Source organism: Sciurus vulgaris (genome assembly GCF_902686455.1).
Source record: "Sciurus vulgaris genome assembly, chromosome: X".
Lineage (NCBI taxonomy): Eukaryota > Metazoa > Chordata > Mammalia > Rodentia > Sciuridae > Sciurus > Sciurus vulgaris.
The window spans coordinates 64,243,987-64,267,891 of record NC_136471.1 but is presented as its reverse complement, the minus strand read 5'-3'; the positions used below and the strand labels follow the sequence as shown (position 1 = coordinate 64,267,891).

The following is a 23,905-nucleotide window of genomic DNA, read 5'->3' as shown; positions in this document are numbered from 1 at the left end:
AATTTTATTCTCTTTTGTCAAAATTTTCTTAATTTACACCCCCAGTATAAATGGGAGTAACTTCCTGTTACTCACATGTATAACAGCCATATTCTAGCCACTGTTCCGTATTTTAAAGCACTTTATTTTGTGTCATTTAATGGATATGAAACTATATTTAACTATTATTTTATTTTCATTTTGATCACTCATGTTCCTGATCTATTTTCATTTTTTATTGGACATTTAGTTTTTATCTTCTGTGGATTATCTCTTCACATCCATTACACACGTTTTGCATGGTTCTTTAGTCTATTTTTTGCAAAGCAATTGTGATAGTGTAGATTCCCAAAAGAAAAAAAAATCTGTGTATTTTTGTATGGGGAAGTGAGGGAGAGAGAGTGCAGATTTATGAGACTAAAGTTAACATTAAAATGAAGTTTAGTGAAAGTTTTGGTAAAACAAATATTTTTTATAACAGAAAAATTCTAAGTACTGTAATTATAGTTCTAAGTATTATATTAAAATGGTATCCTTTCATATTTCTGACTATGAAAGACTAGCATTTTTTCTTTCACACCAAATTGTGCACTTCTCTACATTTTTTTGTTACTTTGCTTTGATCACACTAAACTGGCAACCATGTTTATGGGATTACTTAGAATAGCTAAGTGGTATTATTTCCCTGAACTCTTAGCTCTAGGAAGAATATTTTTTATATTTTTGTAGGAGAAATGCAACAATTTTTAACTATTACAATTCTTAACCATTCTTACAATCATCACAATATTTCTACCCATCCCATTTGGTAGTAATTTACTTAGCATAGTAGCCTGTGGATTTTGTTGTTTGTATATATCAACGCATGAATCAAGGATGCATCAAAAGAAAATCTTCCTAATAATAAAAATATACTGAATTAATAGTTTTGTAATGAGAAGTTTCACTTTTACTTTGTCTACTTCTAGCTGGCTGTAAACACTGCATTGATTATATTTTCTTCCCATCTCATAAACTAGTTAAAAGGCATATTGTTGTTTACTTCCTTTCATAAAAGGAAAATCTGAGGCACAGGACAGCTTTTATGACTTTTCTTATACAAGAAGTCATTAAGGGAACAGAGAATAAGATCAGATAAAACAAAGATTTTCCTTTAGATGCCATTCTGATTCAGATATAAGTTGTCCCCCCAAATTCATGTGTGAAACAAAGCAAGAAAGTTTAGAGTCGAAATGATCAGATTATGATAGTTTTCACCTAATCAGTGCATTAATTTCCTGACAAGGATTAACTGGGTGGTAATTGTAGGCAGGTGGAATGTGGCTGAAGGAGGTGGGTCCCTGGGAGTATCCCTTGTGGGTATATATTTGTCCTTGTTGAGTAGAGCTGTCTCTCTGCTTCCTGATCATGTCTAGCTGCTTTCCTTGGCCACACACTTCTGCCATAATGTTCTACCTCATATCAAGTCCCATCTATGGACTGAGACCTCTGCACTCCTGAGGCCTGGGTTTCTGAGGGCATGCCTTTGAGGTATGCATTTTTTTCCTTGTTGAGCCGAGTCCTCTCTCTGCTTCCTTGTGACATGAGTATGCCAGCTGTGTTCCTCTGCCACGCCTTGATGTTCCGCTTCCCCCTCCAGCCAAGAGCAACAGAGCTGGCCCTCTGTGGACTGAGACTTCTGAAACCCTGAGCCCCCAAATAAACTTTTCCCCCTCTAGTTGTTCTTGTCAGGTCTTTTGGTCACAGCATGGAAAAAGCTATCTAAAATAGAAGCCTAGGATTATTTTAATTTATATCATTATTAATTCCAGAAATGATCATGAAACCAGGTGCTCTCATGAATCTAGGCTGTTCTTTTCAAATGTAATTTTTTATTCCTCATTTCTACATAACCAAGTGGGCACTAATCAGATTTGAAAGAAATAAAATTGTAAATTTAGCTCTTAAATTACCATTGACTTCAATATATACTTGTTCACTCAACCTTGCTCTTAATTGAGATTTCAAGTTAACCTATGGAAAGCTTTAGTTAAGCATATACATTTCTGGGAGCAGTTTCACCTGTTGTCACAATTCATATTTCCAGGACATCTGGAAAGGCTGACTAATGCTTATCTTTTAAATTCTCCCTCTTACACTCTGTATTAATAGGTAATAAGTATAAAATGATTTGAAATATACTGTACCTGTTACTGTTTAGATGAAACAGTGTGATATCTAAGTAGATCCTAAACAGAAAGATCTTCAAAGTCTCTGATCTGATAACCATGAGCTCAGTTCTGTCTTATAGCAGTATAATTTTAAATTGTGCTGAAATTACTTTGCATTTTATTATATTTAGTTCATCTAGGTTTTGGTGTAACAATTTTATTTTGTTGTGTTCTTAATTTTATTTTCCTTTAACATTATAACCTAAAAGACCTTCCTTAACATATCTTTCTATACCTCAATTTTCTCTCTCCTCATCCTGTTACAGTCATGTCTATTTGAGCTGATTGACTCTTAAAGTTATTTGTAAGGTTTTATTTGGTTTCAGTGGACAGTTATATATTTAAGGGGTACAATGTGGTGCTTTGATACATGTATACATTATAGAATCAGAAAATTAGGCTAATTAGCATACCCATAACTTCAAATATTTATCATTTCTTTGTGAGGAGAACATTTAAAATACTCTCTTTTTTAATTATTTTGAAATATACAATGCATTACTATTAACTATAGCCACCATACTGTGCAATAGAACACCAGAATTTATTTCTCTTATCTAACTGATTCTTTGTACCCAATGACCAGTCTCCCCTTTCCCAGTTGATCCACTACATCAAGCTTCTGGTAATCACTTTATTCTCTACTTCTATTAGCTAGATATTTATTGATTCCACATGTGAGCCGATACTATATTAGACTCTCTGTGCCTGACCAGTTCCACTTAACATAACATCCTCTAGATTCATTCATGTTGTCACAAATGACAGAATTCCTTTTTTTTCTTTTACATTTTTAACAACTGAATAGTATTCCATTGAATACATATTTATATATGTATATAGTGATATATATGTATATAGTGATACAGTGAACATGGTATTGCAGATATCTTTTCAACATGCAGATTTCAATTCTTTAGTGTATATTCCTAGTAGTAGGAGAGCTGGATCACATGGTAGCTCAATTTAAATTTTCTGAGGAACCTCCCACGGTTTCTGTAATGGATGTACTAATTTACATTCCTAATGACAGTGTTTAAAGGACTTTTTTCTCCACATTCTCATCAACACTTGCTATCTTTTATCATTTTTATAGATAACAGGTTTGAAGTGATATCTCATTGTGGTTTTAATTTCATTTCTCTTAAGATTAGAAATGTTGAACCTTTTCTCATATATCTGGTTATAATACTACATTGAAAATTCCCAAGTCTTTATCTCTGCACTTGATCTCTACATTGAGATCTAGATGTAAATTTCTAAAATCCAAACTTATTCATGCCAGTATTTCACTATGATAGCAAACACAGCCTATTTCAAATTGAAATAATCATTACAACTCTACTCTCCCATTTCACCTGAAAATGTGTTCCTATTTTTCTGTTTCACACTTCTTCATCAACCTTTCATTTAAGTTCAGATGTATTTGTGATTCATGTCTTTGTATCAGTATTCATGTTTAATTAGTCATCAGATATTGTCCATGCTCTTTCATGATTTCCTTCATGTTTTTCTCCAGCTTCCATTTCCATCAATCTGTCCCAGGTCCCATCATCTCTTATCTATGTTATTGCAGCAGCCTCCTGATTTTCAATTGTCCTCTCTTTTCTCTGTAATCCATCCTTTACAAAATTGCTATATATATACTGCTAAAATTCAAAATCAAGCCTTTCTTAAATGTTATTCAGTTTTATTATAATTTTTATTTCATCTTGCCTTTCATTGTAGCTCTTGTTTATACATGTTTTTACCTACAGATGATAAACCTTTTGAAGAAAATGAACTATAAATATCTGACATTAGCTAGCAATACTTTGTTCACACTAGGTAGGTAATATTACCTGACTTGAATGGTCTTTGCAATTCTATATGTAGTAAGTTCTGAAAATTCATGGGATGAAAATATTTATGTAGTGAATAGATTTATACTGAAAACTTTCCTGAAGTTGTTTTTGGTGAACATTTATTCTTAATACAACTGTGAAATCTAAATCAAGTCATTATAGTCAGCGTATATTTTGAGAAATTACTTGCAAAAGACAGATTATCACAGTGAAGTGGCATATTAAATTGCTTATAAGTGTATTACTGTAAGAATGTAATGCATGTGCATATGTATATACATCATTCTTTTGAATACATTTTTTAATCAAAACCAAAGTATGTTGCTAACCAGGTAAGTGCAATTTTATGGTCTAATTTTCATGTTCATTCAGTTGAGGTAGACTTAATAGAAATTGTAGTTAGATCTTTACTTTGTCAGATTTCTAACAATGTGAAATCAGTGTGTGTATCTGTGTATATATATGCATGACTGTCAGCATAGGAATGTGCCTGTGCACCTCTGCCAGGTTCCGTAGTGATGGGAAATGAACAAACTATCTTACTATTTTACAGGGAATTTACTACTTGAAGTTTTTTTGTTTTATTCTGTGACATATGATTTGGTTCATGATATGTGTATGTATTAGGGTTCTCTAGAGGAACAGAACCAAGAGGAGATGTGATTATAAAAAGGGGATGTATTAGATTGGCTCACACAACCAGAAGCTGGATAGTACACAATGGCCATCTGCAGGCTGGATAGTTAGAGGAACCAGTAGCTTCCCAGTCCAAGATGCTGAAGCTTCAAGACAAGGGATCGAAAACACTACCCCAGTCAAAGACTGAAGGCTTCTGGAAACTCCCTGGAGAATCACTGGCAGAGTCCACTTTGGAAGAGTAAAGGAGTAAGAGTCTGATAACCTAAGATGATGGTAGCAGCGATCAAGAACCTGTTCAAGAAGAATTTGAGATTGCTTGTGCTGCTGCTTCCTTGCTTTTCCAAGTCTTATTCCATCCAAGTCTCTAACCTACTGGATGCTGCCACCTATGCTTCGGGAGGGTCTCCACTTCAGTTTGAAATCACCATGCCTGTCATTCCTAGACACACCCTCATTGACACACTCAGAAGCCTCTTAATCTGCAGTATATCTTAATCCAATCAAGTTGACAGTTCAAATTAACCATTACAAGTCCACCACTTGTCAACTTGATATCCAAACATGACACTTTACATCAGAGTTAATCTCCAAATAAACACAGTAACAAGGTCATAATTCCACCTGACATAACTTTATGCTATCCTATATTCAAAATTGTATTTTTTTATGTTGAAATTTCTGAATTCTTTTTCAAGTTTTTCTCCAGGTATTCTTTACAAAAATTTTGGAAATTACATGTAATTAAAAATTACTGAAATTAAATTTTGACCTTGGTACCTTTACACGTATTAATCCATGTTATTGGTAATTCAATCCAGACTTTGCCTGCTTCTGTTAGATCACATGATATTTCTTAGCTATTTATGAAGTATCTGATATTTGGATTGAACTTCTAAATGGGGCAAGACCAGTCTTCAAAGGAAAGTGTTCTGTTGAAAACACCATATATCCACACACACTCAAATCCAGACTCTTCTGCAGTTGTATTCTCCTTTTTAAGTTTCTCATTGTGAAGTGAGGAAATAGACTTCAGCTTGAAATGATAACAGTTCCCCAGGTTTTATTACATATCATTGAATATAGTTTGTAGAGTTAGATTTTTAATGAATTCATTCATGATAACTAATTTTGCATAATTTGACTATTCTTTCCTCCATAGTATATTGGGAAGTCTAATAGTTGTACATTATGTTCTTAGTTTTCAATGTCATTTGATCTTGCAAATGAATTTAAATAACTTAAGTTATTTATCTCAGGAAATGAGAATTTTCACACTTCAATTCCTTAAAACAAAGTAAGAATGATTTTTGTCTATTTGATAATTAGGCATAGAAAGATTACAAATAAAGGATTATAGTTTACTAAATTTTAGAACAATTTATGACTACATAGGCAAATATTTATGATGTTGAAAATACTTTTGTTGGTGAACATTAACATATATATTAATTTCATATAATTAAAGATTAGTGTCCATGCCTGTAATTTAAGTCAGGATCATTCTGCTAAAGGATAAAATAATATTTAAAACATTTTTTTAGGGTAAAATCTTAATCCTTGAAACACTAGACCCATTTTGGTTTAATTGAAAGAAAAAGTTTAACTCAAGGTAATCAGCTTGTAAAATAATTGGCACTGCATAATGACAGAGATAACACTTCTTTACATAGTGAGATTTTATAGGCAGCTAGAGATCTGGAACTGAAGTAGAATTGAGAGAATTTCTTAGGAGAAAGACTTAGAAATCACTGATGTAGAGATCACTGCTCAAACCTAGGAGCAAATGAAATTTATATGACAGTTAATATAAATGAACAAATGCAGTGAAACAAGACTGATACCTGGGGCCTGCTCATATGTAGATGTCTGGGTGGAAAAGTGAGACTGATGGACATCAAGGCATAGACAGGAAGAGAGAGATGGTATATTATAATACATAAAGAGGAGGTTTCAAAGAAGGGATGGTTAAGAGTTTATAAAAGATAAGGTTTTTGTGAGCAAAGCAATGTAATATTTGCATCCTCATAGCCTGCATATTGTAGCCACTCAGTAAGTTTTTGTCATATAAATGAATGGAAGAATGAATGAAAAACTTGTCAAAAGAAAGTTATATTTAACAACAATTTAAGAAACACATCATTAGTTACTTAAAAACACATTCTTAAATTGCCTGTGGTCTGCCAGCAAATGATGACCTAGAGTAGTCATTTAAAGGCAGATTTCTGAAACCTGTCTCCAAATTGCTGAATTGGAATATGCATTTGTAATAAATAACAGATGTAAATTCTTGTCTCACTAAAGTTTGCAAACAGTTGCATTTGAATTTATATAAAAGTGAGTGATGGCAGTTGCATGTATCGGTATCAAGTGGGGAATATGCAGAGGATGTGTGAAATGTTACCATAGGATGCCTTTAATTAGCTAAGAAATAGAGGGAAAGGGATTCAAATCAAGTGGAGATCTTTCAAAGATGTGTATTCAGCATACAAACTTGAAATCAGACACCACTTATTTTGACCATTTCAGTGCAACCTAGTGTATCTCATGCCAATTGAATATTTCCATATTAGGACCATAATAGACTGTTGACATGCAGCTTTTATTTCATGTAAATCTATGACTATAGTATTTTTCTTTAAGTTGTGTAATCAGTTAATTATGGGAAAGAAGTCAAGTATTCCAAGTACATTTGAATAATGTGAATTGTTCTGGTGTCAGGGAAGCTAATTTCCTGAACAGGTCTGTTCTCAAGAGTACATCAGCAAGAGAGCTCATGGTTAAGTTGCCAAGAATATTCCACTGGCTTGCAGTCTTGTTTCTTCACCTCTATAATAACTAATTATTTAAACAGGTATTTTAGCTGCATGAATATCCATGTCTTAAATCACTGCACAGATCCTGACCCTGAGTTTACTCAGAATGCTATCTACTAAATAGCAGGAAGATAATTCATGTTTGTTTGCTAGTACTCACTGATATGCCTGGAGTGTATGAAAAGAAGTATTTGAGATTTTCTAGAATTATTTACATGCTGAATGCTGGCAGTAAACCAAAGAGAAATGATGATACTAACATTGGAGTTAAGAATCTGTTGGAAAATAAATCAGAAAGGTAGAAATGAAAATAACTTGTTGATAACTTACATTAGCCTGAATTATGTATGTTATCAGTGTGTATTTAATAAACTTCCAAGTATGAGAAAACAAACAACTGTACTATTCAGGGTTCTCTAGAGAACAGAACCAATAGGATGGCTGTGTATGTGTGGAGAGAGAAAGAGAGAGGAGAGATAGAAAGGGAAAGAGAGAAGTAGTAATGGAGGGAGGGAGGGAGGGAAGGGAGGAGAGAGAGAGAGAGAAGAGAGGGAAAGATTTATTACAAGAAATTAATTCACAGGATTACAGAGGCTGGCAAGTTCCAAAATCTGCAGTTGGCAAGCAGGAGACCCAGGTGAGCCAATGGTATGTAGCGCCATCCTAAATGCCATCAGACTTGAGATACACAAACAGCCAATGTTTCAATTCATGTTTCAGCTCAAAGGTAGTCCAGCAAAATAAGGAATAGTTTTTACTCAGTGGAGAGTGAGTGATCTCTTCTATTTAGGTCTTCATCTCATAAGATGAATTCCACCAAATTAGAGAGGACATTTTAACATTCTACTTTTTCTCAGTCTGTCAATTTAAATGCTAAAGTCACCCAAAAACATCCTCAAAGAACTAACCAAATTATGTTTAATCAAATACCTGGGTTTCCCATAATTGACACAAAAGTTAACTATCACACCTAAAAAACAAAAGGGGAAAATAGGGAAAGATGGTAGTAGGATTTGGATTTGTAAAAAACTCCAGCCAAAAACTGCCAGGCAAAACTTGGAAGTGTTCATTTCTCATTCTATAAGTTCTTTTAAAATCTATTGAATGTTGGTGCTGGTGGAAACTTAGAAATCTGTTCAGCCTATTCATATTATATGTGAAGAATTTGAGAAGTAAAGAAGTATTTTATCCATGGTCACACAGCCCATTAACTTTAAGTCAGAACTAAATCCTAAAACTTACAAATTCAATATTATTTCTAAGTATATACTAGTATAATGTCTCTATTCTCACCTGTATACAAGACATAAGAGCTGGATAAAATTCAAACTAAATTTCAAAATGGCATTGGTAAATGCAGCCCTGATTCTTGATAGTCTTTTGTAGAAATAATTAACTCTTCACAAATTAGTGATTCTGATTCAGATCTCAGTGCACTTTGAGCACACTGTCGAGCAGTGTGGTGATATTGAATTAATGCTTTTGCATACCCTTTACATTCTTTCATACGGACTTCTGAACAAAGAAAACAAGACCTCAATGTGGCCTGTGAAAGTAAAGGATATGATAAGGAGGCGTTTACATTGGCATGAAGCCAGAATGGACTATTCATTTTTAAGCTTTGGTTACTGAAAGAAGACATTTCTTTAACCAATTTAGAAAACACATGTAAGCTTAAAATTCCTACTTCCCTTAGTGGAGTGCGTATATGTGTGTAGGTGTTTTTCTGTTTTTGTGTGTGTGGTAACGAGTAATCAGCAGCTTCTTATGTTTCTGTAATTGTTCAAAATTTCAAGTAAGTGTTTATTTAGAAACACTCACATTTTCAGATGAGCTGTGGTTATAACTGCAGATCTGCACGAGGGGATTCATGACATGATGCTTTTCCTTAATGAACTACTTTCAACATTTTCACAAGAGGAATCCAAAATAGATCATAATGAATTCCCTTGTCACATATTCTCCCAGGACAAAGTGACATATTTTCAGAAGTGGGTTACCCAAAAATTAGTCTGGTAGGGGGAGGGGTAAGGAAATCCACAAAGAAGTGAGTTTAAATACTTTGCTTTAATTTACTTGCCTAGGGCTGCAACTACTGAGTCTGGGTAGGAAAGAAGCTGGGCTAGACATTTGCAAGTCCAGGCTGGAGGGCTAGTGAGCTTGCAGATCTAGCAGCTGGGGTGTGTTGTGGTAGCTGCTTTCCTGTGCTAAGCTGATTTACTTGTTTAAGGTCTGACCTCATCATCCTGTCAGTATGGGTTCCCACCTACACTGTTAGCAGCGGCAGCTTTCTGCCTCAGATAGAAGGCTAGAAGTATTCACAGTGTATCACAGGAGAGGGGGAGGGGAGAGAAAACAAGAAAGACTGCTCTCTTGTGCTTTTGTTAGTTTTACAGAAGAGGCAGAGAAACAAGAGATAACAAAGGCTCCGTTTCCTTTCTGTTAGAGAAGGCTTTGTCTTTCCTTTTGCAACAATGTCAGTGTCCGGCAAGAAAGAGTTTGATGTGAAACAGATCCTAAGGCTACGCTGGAGATGGTTTAGTCACCCTTCTCAAGGTTCGCCTAACACTGGAAGCTGCCTTCAGCAGGAAGGATATGAGCATAGAGGGACCCCGGTTCAGGGCAGGTTGAAGAACCACTCTCGGGACAGAAACGGACTGAAGAAAGGCAACAGTCCTGTCCACTACAATATACTGACACCAGTGCCAGGACCGGCCCCTGCCCATCAAAGAGCCCTTCAGAATTGGCACCAGCAGAACCTGATAGAACATCTTCAAGCAAATGAAGATAAACCTAAAGCAGTACCAGAGGAGAATTTGTTCAAAGAAGATCGTGGTAAACACTCACACAATTTGGAGATGATGGCTGATGACAATGTAGGAGATTCTAGAGCACGGTAGGAGTTTTGGGTTATATAAGTGAAAGCCATAGCCTATTTTAGCTTATTCTCTAAAACTCTCAGGGTTAAATAGAAGGTGTTACAATAATCTCTGAATTTTTATGCATCCAATTAAGGTCTCCAAGAAACTCCCTCCTCTAAGTATATAAAGGAAAACTGTAATACCACATATATTTTGAAAATTAATGGGAATATTTTTAGGGTAGTGAGTTTATTTCTCATGTTTCATTCCCACTCCATTAAGAATCGTTGTAGTTCTAAGAGAGATTTTTATAATTTTTAATTTTTTAGATGTTCAAATAGTTGTGATTCTTTGTGCAAGGGTGATAAATTGCAAGAACTCTTCCTAACTTTGTGAGTTAGACCAACTTGGACAAAATATAGACTTTGGCTGCCCAGCCCATCCTTATCTATTGCTTAGTACACAGCTATAATAAGGATTTGTGAAATTATGTTATTGTATGTGAGGATATGAAACTTTCTTTGGCATTTGAGATTCCGTTCAAGTTGTGCTACTTTCACAACTAGTTTACAATCATGAAAATAGTCTGCATAAAGCAAATAATAAGATAGTGCTTACAGCAATGAGATCTTGAAGTAGGAAATGGAATATGTCAACTATTTCAGGACATTAAAATGGAAGAAGAAAATATATAGTGTGTTCAGGTATAATTCAGAAACCATTTGCTTTGGTTACTTTTGTGTCCATTGGTCCCATTTGAGTGGAAGAAAATTGTGTTCTGCCCTCTAATATTGTCAAATATAACTTAACCTAGTGGATTTTTATGTCTTTTCTTTTTTTCTTCATTATCAGAAATCTTCATATTCTCAATATAGTTTAGACACACATGATGAACTTTCCAATGTAAGTTTTGGAAGTGCTATAGAGAAAGAGGTATTTTGATCTGCTTAAATAATATGACAGTTCAACAAAAAGTTATGCAATTTTATTTGAAAATCTGGAAACTTGGCATACTGTATCTTTATGGAGGACACAAATTTATCTCTTGATAAAAGTTTTTACAATGTATTTTCAGAACATTGTCTTGCTTCCATAAATTCAAAAGAGAAAGTCTAAAGAAAAATAACATAGTAACATTATGACAAAAGACAAATCAATTGTGCCAAATGACATCTTTATAGAAACTCAGTTATGTTGAAATATAAATACACAGATTTTTTGAAATGACTTTATAATATTAGTTTACTGTGATATAGGCTTCTTAAGAAATTAAGTTACCTGTGTGTATTTTTTAATGCTTTTTGTGTTTACACAAGAAAATGTTATGTAAATATTGGGACTGAAAGTTGCATTTGGTACAACTAACAGGACCTTCAAAATAATATAAAGCCTATACTATTAGACTCAGCAGCTTTTCAAATTATTTCTCCTCACTGTGAATATGTTTTAAAAATGTTGAATTTTGAGAGTAATGAATGCATTTAACTCACAGTAGACAAATTTAAATTGCTCACTCTCTGAGGATTCATGAATTGATTTTAAATCATGGAAATGTTTACAATAAATTAGATGCTAGAAGAAAATGATGGATAAGGTGTTGAATACAAAGTATCACCAAGTACTATATTTTTTAAAAGTACTTTCTCTTTTGATTTTCTTCCTGATGAATTTTTTATGTTTTAAAACAATATTCTGTTATTTTTCCAATGGTTTCAGAGGAAAGCAAATATTTTCTTAAAATAAAATAGGAAGTAGTCTTATAGATATGTTAAGGATATCTTAAGCAGAAGGAAAGAACTAAATTGAAAACCTTATTAAATGAAATATGATGCTTTGTTACTCTTTCATTACTCAGTCTGAATCTCCATGTCTTGCCTCAGGAAAGACTAAGAAGCAGTTGACTGATGTCTTGATTCTCTAATGCCTCTCTTCTTCAGCAAGATTAGGGAGCAGGATGAAAGAATTGTGGCAGTAGCCTGTATCCCCACAATATAACTCTTTTGGTTTAAAAAAAAAAAGAAAACAGTAGTAAGTGTGCAGAATTACCACATTAGTATGAGATGACCTCTGACACTTATGCAAAGTAAGGATCTTTATTCCATTTTCTATGAACATTACAGGGAATGAACAGAGAATGGGCTAAGTTTGAAGTACACAATATAACAGAATAAACTACAATTTAGTACCCCAAGAGATATTAAATCTAACATATTAAAATTATATGTTGCTTTTGAAATTTAAAAATTCAGATACATTCCTATAGAGTTGTATTATAAGTATGTAGTATTTCAGAGAACAGCTCTACATCATGATTCAACTTTGTAAGTATGCACACACATATATGATTATTATTAGAGACTGGGGTTCAATTATCATTTTCTTATTGTTCTAGTTATCTACAGAGTCTGCATCTTTGCTTCTCTGTAAATACCTTGTAAGTATTCTTTCTTTATTTCAACCATAGCTTCCAACAAAACATATTTTAGTAGTGCTTTATGATTTTGCTTTTTGTGACACAATATTTGGTTATGAATCCATATATATATATTTGCAGTTGCTCATAAATAAATGATTGCATAAATACTCAGGTGGATGCCACAGTGTTAACACTAGGAAAGATTATTCAAAACTGCATTGGCTAAATCAAATGGAGTTATCTCTTCATCATGCAAACATGCAAATAACCTATTTATGGTCCAAGAACATGTCTTAGTACAAAATTTGAGGTTCACAAAACTGCTTATTTGAAAGAAATTGGCAGAAATGGGGATCATGATCTCATTCTACCTGTTAGGGATTTAGGCTTTTGCATACTTTGCCAACTATACTGATATATTAGTTGGTATATCTTTACCAGTGCTGCACTGTTCAACAAGACTCCAAATTACCTCTCTACTTGAGCTCTTTTGAATTTTCAAGTAAAATTTGCCTAGAAAAAAGAACAAGTATCAGTATTTATATTGATATCCAAAAGGAAAGTGGATTAGATGACTAAGACTAGAATTTATTAGTAATTCATCCACAAATATTGAGCACCCATTGTGTGTCAGACACTTTTCTAGGTTCTAGGAATGAAATAGGATTAAAAATCAATTGTTTTCACAGAATAAACATTCTAATAGAGAGGGTCATTAACATAATCAAAAATATAATATTTAAGTTGTTATAAATGGTATGAAGAAATATTAATTAGAAGGAAGAGAGTGAATGGGTAATGCTCCTTTGGATAGGGAAGGCTTTTCTGATGAGGTGACATTTGAGCAGAGATTTAAATGAAATGATGGAAGAAGCCAAGATGGCTGAATCAAGAATTCAAAGCAAATGAGAAGTTACTGCTTCTATTCCACAAGAGAGTACTTAACTGCCATACATTTTTTCTACACAAATCTGTGCCACATGTCCCCACACAATGCCCTTAATATCCCTTAACTTAATTGATGAACTAAAAAATATGCCCTGCCCTTATTTTCATTAATGATTTTAAGAGCGTGTGCATGGCCTGTGGTTACAGAGGTGACTTTTAACCATCCTGTAATCATGTTACCATTTTGTCATCTGGAAATCTTTATATTCAACCAACAGATCATACACTTCATGTACAGAGACTTATGCTTTGTGAAACATTGCCACATGATACTCTGCTTCCTTTTTTAACAAAATTATTCAGATAGAGACAAATGTAGTCTGGATTTTCATCCTCTACAGAAACCCATCTGTGAAATGGAATCTGCTCGGGAAATGTTTATGCATGAGGGAAATCCTGAATTGAAAACAGTGAAAATTACTGTAAGATTCTTTTCTGATAAAATAAAAATGACCTATGTGGGTATTTGTAGGGAGAACTTTCCAGGAAGAGTGAACAACAATTTCAATTACCTTGAGATGGGACTGTGCATGCTGTGTTCAAACACAAGAAGGTCAGTGCATCTAGAGTAGATTGTTCAATAGAAAGAATGGTAGAAAATGAATTTGGAAAGGTAACAATAATAAAGCAATAATAATACAACAATTGCAGCCTTTTTCCTGGGAGTGAAATACTATGGTCCTCCTGTCTCATTTTGGTCATACAACTTAAGTTAGGATTTTTAAAAATATATTTAATATTTGAAAAATTTAGTACTCCCTTCCATTTAAGAATCTGTGATATTTCGTGACCATGTTTCTTTAAATATTATTATTAAGCACTTGTAGTCTTTATTTCTGATATTTGAAATGCAAGGTTTTCATCTCTGCATTTGCAAACAAGAATAAATTATGCAAAATGTTTTATACTATTTATTATGTGACTCAAGAGCAATATATCACATTTTCCTGTTGCAAATTCCATATATGGAATATATGTCTGCCCCTTGATGCTATTTTTGGTTGTTTTTTTTTTTTTTTTTTTTTGTAATGGGAATTGAACCCAGGGACACTTAACCACTGAGCCACATTCCCAGCTTTTTTGTATCTTATTTAGAGACAGAGTCTCACTGAGTTGCTTAGGGCCTCACTAATGCTGATGCTGGCTTTGAATTAACTCACTATCCTCCTGATTCAGCCACTCAACACTCAAGCTTCAGGATTACACCTGGCCCTTAATGCTAATTGTGTTGAATTCTTTCCTTTGATTTTCTAAGCAAAAAATGTCACATATTGTGTGTATGTATATATATGCATATATTCACGTGCATATATATTTATGTATGTTTACTTATCAATTTCACATTATTTTATCTAAAGGAAAATGTAAACTGAAATCAAGGGGGAGGACTGGAGAGCCCTGGATCCTCAATAAATATATTTACTTCTAAGTATAATATTCTGCAAGATGAACATAGAATACCTTGCAGTTTCAGAAAATAAGAAGTGATAAAAATAATAATGCATATATGTTAAAGGAACACAAGAATGACTTAAAGAGCCCCCAATACAAAGTAGAGTAGCAAAATAGAGTAGCATTAGATTATGAACCAAAGTATTAAACAAACATCCATGTGTCCACATGGATATAAATAAATGATTGAATGATTAGAGAGATAAATATAGGACTCTTGAAGTGTAATTCCAAATAATTTATTTAGAAACTCTACCCCCAAGAAGGTGGGGCAGAATATAGGGAAGAATACATTTAAATTTTCAGTGGAGAAAAATAGCAAACATTACCTTAGTTGTATAATTAAGGTTAACATCAAAAGTGTTCGATCACCTCAAATGTGCACAAAATGTATGTTGTGATGAGATTGATATTTTACCTGTCTTCCTCCTCTTCAAAACCTATCACCCCAATTTAATTATGAAAGAAAAATCAGAAAAATCCAAATAGGAAGACATTCTACAAAACACCCAGTGATTTATCCTGACATTGCCAATGTCATCAAAAACAAACAAAAAAGGGCCTGGGGATATAGCTCATTTGGCAGAGTGCTTGCGAGGCGTGAAATACTGTCATGACCAAGAGGAGCTTAAGACGAAACGATAATTCCATTCCTAGTCTTTTGAGAAATTTCTATACTGCTTTTCAGAGTGGTTGCACCAATTTGCAGTCCCACCTGCAATGTATAAGTGTACCTTTTTCCCGACATCCTTGCCAACATTTGTTGTTGCTTGTATTCTTGATAATTGCCATTCTGACTAGAGTGAGATGAAATCTCAGTGTAGTTTTAATTTACATTTCTCTAATTGCTAGAAATGTTGAATACTCTCAAGCATTTGTTGATCTTTCATATTTCTTCTGTTAAGAATCTGTTCCTTTGTCCATTTATTGATTGAGTTATTTGCTTTTTTGGTATTAAGTTTTTTGAGACCTTTATAGATCATGGAGATTAATGCTCTCTCTGAGGTGCAGGTGGCAAAGATTTTATCCCATAATGTGGGCTCTTTCTTCATGCTTTTGATTTTTTCCTTGCTGTGAAGAAGTTTTAGTTTGATACCATCCCATTTATTAATTCTTGATTTTACTTACTTGTGCTTTAGGAGTCTAGTTGAAGATTTCGGTTCCTAAGCTGACATGTCGGAGAGTTGGGCTTACTTTTACTTCTAGTAGGTGCAGGTTTCTGGTCTAATACTTAGGTCTTTGATCTATTTTGAGTTCAGTTTTGTGCAGGGTAAGAAATAGGAGAAATATGAATTTCCAGTTTTCCCAGCACCACTTGATGAAGAGGTTATCTTTTCTTCGGTGTATGTTTATGCCACCTTTGTCTAGTATGAGATAACTGTATTTATGTGGGTTTGTCTCTGTGTATTTTCCTATGTATATACATGGATACACCACAATGAATCACAACATCATGTACATCCACAAGACTGGGATCCTAATTAGAATAAGACATAATTCATGTTTGTATATATGTCAAAATATACTCTACTGTCATGTATAATAAGAAGAACATATAAAATGAAATGCAAACCAAAAAAAGACATGATGAATATGTGGAACATATTTATATAAAGTGGAAAAAATAGAACCTTTGGTAAAAACTGAGAAATCTGAACAAAAATTGACCTTATTTATTGATAAAATATTAATATTGGTTACTGAATTTAAAAATTCTTACAATACTAGTATAAGAAAGGAAACTGAGTGTGGGGTAAATGGGGACACTCTCTACTATAACTAAGCAATCACAGGTTTTCTATAAAAACATTTCACCACTTTAGGAAGTGCAGCCTTAGCAAAGAAATTTCCTAAATAAACACTAGAGGACTATCCAATCACGAAAACTTGCTTTTTTTTTTTTTTTTTTTTTTTTTTTTTTTGTGTGAGTGTATGTGTGTGTGTGTTTCTGTGTGTGCTTTGGCAGCTAGATAAAAGGAAACATGCAAAATGTCATCCAGACGACATTAATTGTATCTATCATTTGATATGCACTAACTTTAAGGGCATAACAACTAATAAGGTCACAGTAAACTATCTCTTTCTGATGCCATCTGAAACAAAAATCATCTTTTAATCACTGAGAATATAATGGATACTGATGAAGTGGAATAAATTTATTAGTACTTTCAAATAAAAATGACCTGTCACTTTAATAAAAAATTAGTTGCATTCCTTTTTCTGACTTCTCTTTCAGGAGGAAAAAATGACACATATAAGACAAGCTTCCTTATATAAAAATCTTTATCTTCCCATGCAAAATTACATATATAGCCATTAAGTATATACTGTTTATTGTATCAAGTTCATGCACCCCAAGTGGTACAGCAAGGAGATTTTCTAATTAGACTAAGAACTACCCAAGAGAAGGTGACTAGAATTGAGAAAATCTAAAACAAATTGTCCTCAGTTATAGGAAGACATCCGATGGAACATGTATTACTGAAATTTTATTTTTTTATAGATGGCTTACTTTGGAAACACTGCAAAACATGTAATTCTTAAGTCAATAGCTAGATATGATATGTATATATCACTATAATTTGCATTAGAAAATGCAATGTGGATGGTCGTATTTATTGCAGGTAACAAACGAATCTATAATTTTTTATTAATCCTGGTTAACTTTTCTCAGACTTTCCCATTGGTCACAGTGATTTATCACTTATATACTTCCAAATGCTATTGTATAGAATGTACCACACACTCTCCTCACTCCATGTTTATTCCCGTTGCTTCCTCCGTACCTATAGTCAACATCCTGAAATGTTTTCCAACACATCTTTAATTTAAGATATTTGTTCTTGGTCATGCCACTGCTAGGTTACTAAATGGAAGCTATCTGTTAAATCTCTTATCTAAATTTTCCCTGGGAATTAGATTGCTGACACCACAGTTAGACTTAGGTGTTCTTTTCTGGTTAATGTTTATTACAGCACCTGTTAAAAGAACTAATAAACAACCGTATGAATAACAGAGTTTTACATGAAATTTTATGCAACATGACATTCATAGTAGTCTGAAGTCTGCTGCAGTATTTGACAAGCCAGTTGCTTACCTGAGATATTGGCGTTTTCTTTTTTTTTCTTCCATTCAAGAAGAAAACCCTAAACACATTAAAAGACAAAAAAGAATCCTGGCCAGATAAACCTTGAAACACATCACAGAAGAGATATGATTTGAAATAAACTTTGAGGAACAGGTAGCACCTTGATACAACTGTCAGATCCTTTATTATTTTTGCCTCCAAATTGCATCAGCAAATAAATTGTAAAATCAGAAATACTGTATTTAATGAATTCAAGATCATTTTAAAATTTATTTGGTTTGTAAAAATCTTTATATTGAAACATCTTAATCACTCATTCTTGCTAGTACCATTAAGTGTTATTTTCCTCAAGAAGTCATATTTTGATGCTTGTGTGTGATCAAAAGAAATAAAACACAGAGAATTTATTATTTCCAGTAGAGCAATCTGTCTCCTCCACCTTAAATTACCATTCTGAAAAGAAGAGAGTTCTGGGATTTACAAGAACAATACTTAATCAGTAACAGCTTGGCTATGCTTAAGTTTCCATATACCATGCTAGAAAACAAAAAAGTACATTTAAAAGTAAAAGAGTAAATATATCTCAATATTTCCTTAGCATTTTTGCTTCACTTGATATGTAAGAAACAAGAAATTGTTGATTTGGAGCAACTTGTCCTTTAAAAACACACTGATTTGATTGTATCAAGATGTGGTAAAACACAAGATGATTTTTATTTTATAACATTTGTATGAATTCTAAAGAATGTTTTCTCTAAATGTTTTGCCTTATATTAGTGATTCATGTTATGTGATTTTGTAGCTTTTCAACTTTAACTGCAATGCATAAATGACACTGTTTTTTTATCTCAAGCTCCATAATACTGTCCAACCAATTTTATAGATCTCTAAATATAGATATATATACATATATGCATTTTTCCTAGAAAAGATCAAACTTTCAAAATCTATGTCTTGTTTCTAAAGTGTAACTAACAAAATATATTTTGTTTTATAAAAGAAATACTTAAATGAACCTTAAGTTTAAACATCAAGGCATGTTTTTTAAATTTTACTTCAGGTTTTTTCTATTTCCGCATTTATTTTAGTTATGCCAGTAGCTATATTCCTATTATTCCCAATTGATAAAAGCTAAAAATATGTGGTTACAAAATGGGGGCATGTTAAACTTTTATATTGATTCGATCGATCCTTGTATTTAATGTCAGCTAGTCTAAAACTGAATAGGAGACAACTTCAAATCATTTATTTGGTATTTCATTAAGAAATGTTTATGAGGGCACACATTAACTGAAGATGAGTCTAGCTTACTAGAAAATCATAGTTCTGTACTTAATATAAAATAATAATGTAGGGATTTTTTAAGAAGATGAGCAACTTACTTCAGATTCCATTATATGCCAGGTACAGATATTGTTTAATCTCTAATTATTTTCTCTTTATTTCCCTTTATTTTAATATTTATCTTTGTCTTAACTCTCTCCTTCTTTATTATTTAATTCCTTTCCAAAGAGTGGAATCACAGAAATAGGAATTGATTTATGGAGGGACATCTCAGCTGTACTTTTTGTCCAAAAGAGTGACTTTATGGTGTACCAGAAGTCAACATGAGAATGTTAAAGGAGAGTGTTAATCTGTGCCCCATGTGTGTTAGTGTTGACTGTGTCATAAATTCAAGGTTGCATCAGAAACTGACTGTGTTCTAAAGATTCGTTTCTATATAGCTGGGTATTTACTATATGGATTATTAAGATTATTGATATTCCTTTTTGGAAACTACCATATTTATTCTAATGATCTTTGCTTGTTTTGTTAATTTTATTAGCAGAGTAAAACCATAAATAAGGTAATATATTTGACAAACTTTTTAAAAATACCTTTAATTAATTACTTTATTTTTTTATGTGATGCTGAGGATCAAACGCAGTGCCTCACCCATGCCAGGAAATTGCTTTACCATTGATCTACAACCCCAGCCCAAGATGACAAATGTTTTAGAAATATATTACTGGGGGCTGGAGTTATGGCTCTAGTGGTAGAGCACTTGCCTAGCATGTGTGAGGCACTGGGTTCCATTCTCAGCACCACATATAAGTAAATGAATAAATAAAGATCTATCAACATCTAAAAAATATATTTTTTAAAAAAAAGAAATATATTATTGTAGTTAGAACATCTGATGTATGAGAAAATGTTCTTTGGAAGATTCTGTTTCATATATTCTACTCATAATCATACTGGGAAATCCCAACTCCACCACTGTATGTTATTTTTTTAAGGAAGAGCTTTATTTTGATGTAGCTTGTGTAATACCATGGTGAAATATATAATGAAATGTCCCAAATTCTCCCATCATATATCATTTATGAAATTTCAAGTGTGAGCTTCACCTAGCTCTGTAACTTTTACTGCAATTCCTTTGCCCTTTTCCACTTAAACTTCAAATATTAACTGTGAGAAAACTTGAAAAGGATAGAGAACACCATGGACTCCAAGCTACACCAAATCTTTTATTGGAGTCAGTTCCCTCATTGGACATTTTTGCCAAAATCCTTTGATTTTTCTTATATTTCATTTAAGATTATAGACACTTAAAATATGAAATAAAGTAAACCACAAGGGAATAATTCTATTTTCCTATTTTATGAATGTTTATAGCTATAATAGTCATTAACATTTGAAGAGAAAAGAGTTACACAGTAGGTGCAATAATTTATATTTCATGAGATTAACAATTTTAAATGCTCAAGAATATACAAATTATATTATCTATATTATAAATACAGTACAATAATTAATGTTATATTTGTATGTATGGTAATAATAAGGCTTTTGAGTCATTTTGAGTTCAGGCTGTTCTATGCTAGTGAGTGTGGAATTGTCCACTTCAGAGACTTCTCATTATTATGCAGTATCTGCTGCATTTCATGAACTGTACTAAGGAGGACATAGAACTATTTTTTCCATTTAATCTTCTTGTCATTTTCAAAATTTTTTTATTTTTTCTAATTAGATATACATTACAGTAGAATGTATTTATGTACTTTGATAAATCATACATAAATGGAGTATAATTTCTCATTTTTCTGATTGTACATGTTGTAGGACCACATCGGTCATGCAATCATATATACATACATGAGGTAATAATGTCTGTTTCATTCTACTATCCTTCCTGTCCCCATACCACTTCCCCCCATCACTCCCCTCTATCTAATCTAAAGTAACTCTATTCTTCCCTAGTGCTCCACTTATTGTGAATTAGCCAATCCCCAAAACCAAAGGCTGAATGTTTTTCACAATCTTCTTGTGATTTTTCAAATGTAAAATGTACTTCAGTTTTTTTCCCTAGAGAATCCAATTCTTTAAATATGTCCTCTATAATTGAAAAATAAGTTTATCCCTTCTGAAACAACCCATTCTTCATAATTTCTTTATCATTTTTCTGCCTAATATATCAGACTTTTAGACTTAGTTTTTTTCTGGGCTTCAAGAATACTGAACAACTTGTTTTTATGTTTATTTTTCTGTTTTCTGCAATTTGAGATTATTATTTTATGCATGCAACTTTTTTCACATTGAAAATTCACAATGTAACAGGATGTTCTGCAGAAGTTGTTAATTGCTTTTAATTTCCTCACAGCATTGCAAATCTAGTAAAATTCTTTTAATCTCCACTCATATTTCAATCATTCAAGAGTCATCTCCTTATTACTAAATACTCTACTTTGGTTTTCATGATGTAACTAGTAGCTATGAGTTGGCTGGTAATTCAAGCTAAATTTCAAGTGTTTTTAGAGGAAAGACTGAAAACAAAAAATATAAGTAAATACATTCATGTTCCCTTTAAAAATATTCTATTTATTTATTCATTTATTTTTTATGTGGTACTGAGTATCAAACCCAGTGCCTCATACATGCTAGGTGAGCGCTGTACACCTGAGCCACAACCCCAGCCCCTGCATTAATGTTCTTTTTTTTTTTTTAGAAATCTAATTATTTTTTATTATTTTTTATTTATCTTTAAAATTTTTACAAACTACATTTTGATTCATTGTACACAAATGGGGTGAATCATTTCGTTTCTATGGTTGTACACGATGTAGATTCATACCATTCATGTAATCATACATGTACATAGGGCATTTGCCGCTTGCCGCAGACCAGCGGGACAAACGACACGTACTCTTCAGAAGTTCATGAAGCAGCTTCCGCTTTATTCAGATAACACCCTCAATATATAAGCAGTCTCATGCATAAGCAATTGTAATCAGATATGTCCATCCAATCCTATTAAAGGTCAAGCGATCATGAGCTCAAGCATACATGTAAGATATATCTGTCCACACGCTAGGCGGCTGAACTAATTATCATACAGCCAATGGTAAACGCTTCCTGTTTTTCTCAAGGCGCATTCAGCACGCCCTTTGGCTCTCTGTCAGTCGCCATCTTGGATGCATGTGGCGTAACCCCAGGCCCGGGTCTTGCTTGCCACAGGCATTCATGTTCTTGAAGTTTACTGGTACAATTAAGGAAATGATTCTCATACATTGATTTAGTGTAATCTAAAAACTATCATGTCATTATTATTTAATGAAACTTTATACTAGGCATTCTATTGCATATTAGTCTATATTTATACTATTGCCAGCTCAAAGTAGTAACCTTGCAATTCGAACATGGTCTAATTATTCCCTATTACAAACTTTAACCAACGACCATTTTTTTACATTCTATATATCAGAATGCCTTCATGTATAACTAATTATGAACATGAGAGTATCTTAATTCTAACATCACCTTCTAATTAACAATGACCATTGCAGTGGTGAAAATGTGTTTCAAGATTGTGCTGTTCTAGTCCTTAAGTGAACACACACACACACATGTGCGTACACACACATACACACACACACAGAGACATATATATATATGTATACACATACATATCCATTAGTGGTTTATTTTCTTCTGAATATAATTTTTACATGAACTTTTATTGGACTTATTTAAAAATGATTGTAACTTCACTGGAATTGGAAGTGTAAAATGGCAACTTGCATTATTGCAACTGGCTAGCTTCACAGTGGCTTTCTCTTGAGATATTGAGAAGGTGCTATTTATTATCCTGTATGAGAGATGGAATTATCTGTATCCTAGTTCGTCTTCTTTATAAATGTATTATATTTTATCATGCAGGAGAGTTTTGGTAACAATCAGACAAATAGAAACCAGGTAGCCAAGATAGGCGTTGAAAGCCACATGCATTTTTCTTAAAGTGGTATTTAATATCATGATTTCATTGCATAAAACATAATGTTTTGAAGTGTATATATATATATTGAAAAATGGTTAAATCTAGCCAGTAACTTTAATTGCAACTGAGAATTGACTTCCCAGGATGTTTCCTAACACTGATCTGGCAAGCGAAGGTTCTATGAGGGCCACTTAGTAGTGACAAGTTGGAAAGAAAAAGGGCGAAATTAACATGATCTACAAAAAGTATAGAACAGGACACCATTATAAAAATATAACTGGTTAATTTTCAGAGTGAGCTATTACTAAAAAAAATCAATGAAAAATTTCCAGTATTAATATCACTGGATTTCAAGCAGACATTACTAAAAAATCAGCCCTGAGCTTGTAAGTAAAAAT

The 23,905-nt window shown here is 33.0% G+C and overlaps 1 protein-coding gene across 3 annotated transcripts in view; it reads left to right on the top strand.

The window, feature by feature from the left end:
* The window catches only part of KLHL4 (kelch like family member 4), a 168,248-nt gene that overhangs the window by 56,129 nt on the left and 88,214 nt on the right, over positions 1–23,905 (top strand). For 2 of the 3 annotated variants that reach the window (XM_079123025.1, XM_079123024.1), the window contains exon 1: positions 9,727–10,381. The exons of the other annotated variant lie outside the window; for it this stretch is intronic. In XM_079123025.1, the coding sequence (XP_078979151.1) occupies positions 9,960–10,381 (422 nt within the window). In that variant the 5' untranslated portion in view covers positions 9,727–9,959. Of the gene's footprint in view, positions 1–9,726; positions 10,382–23,905 lie in introns of those variants that run through there. 3 annotated transcript variants of the gene reach the window in all.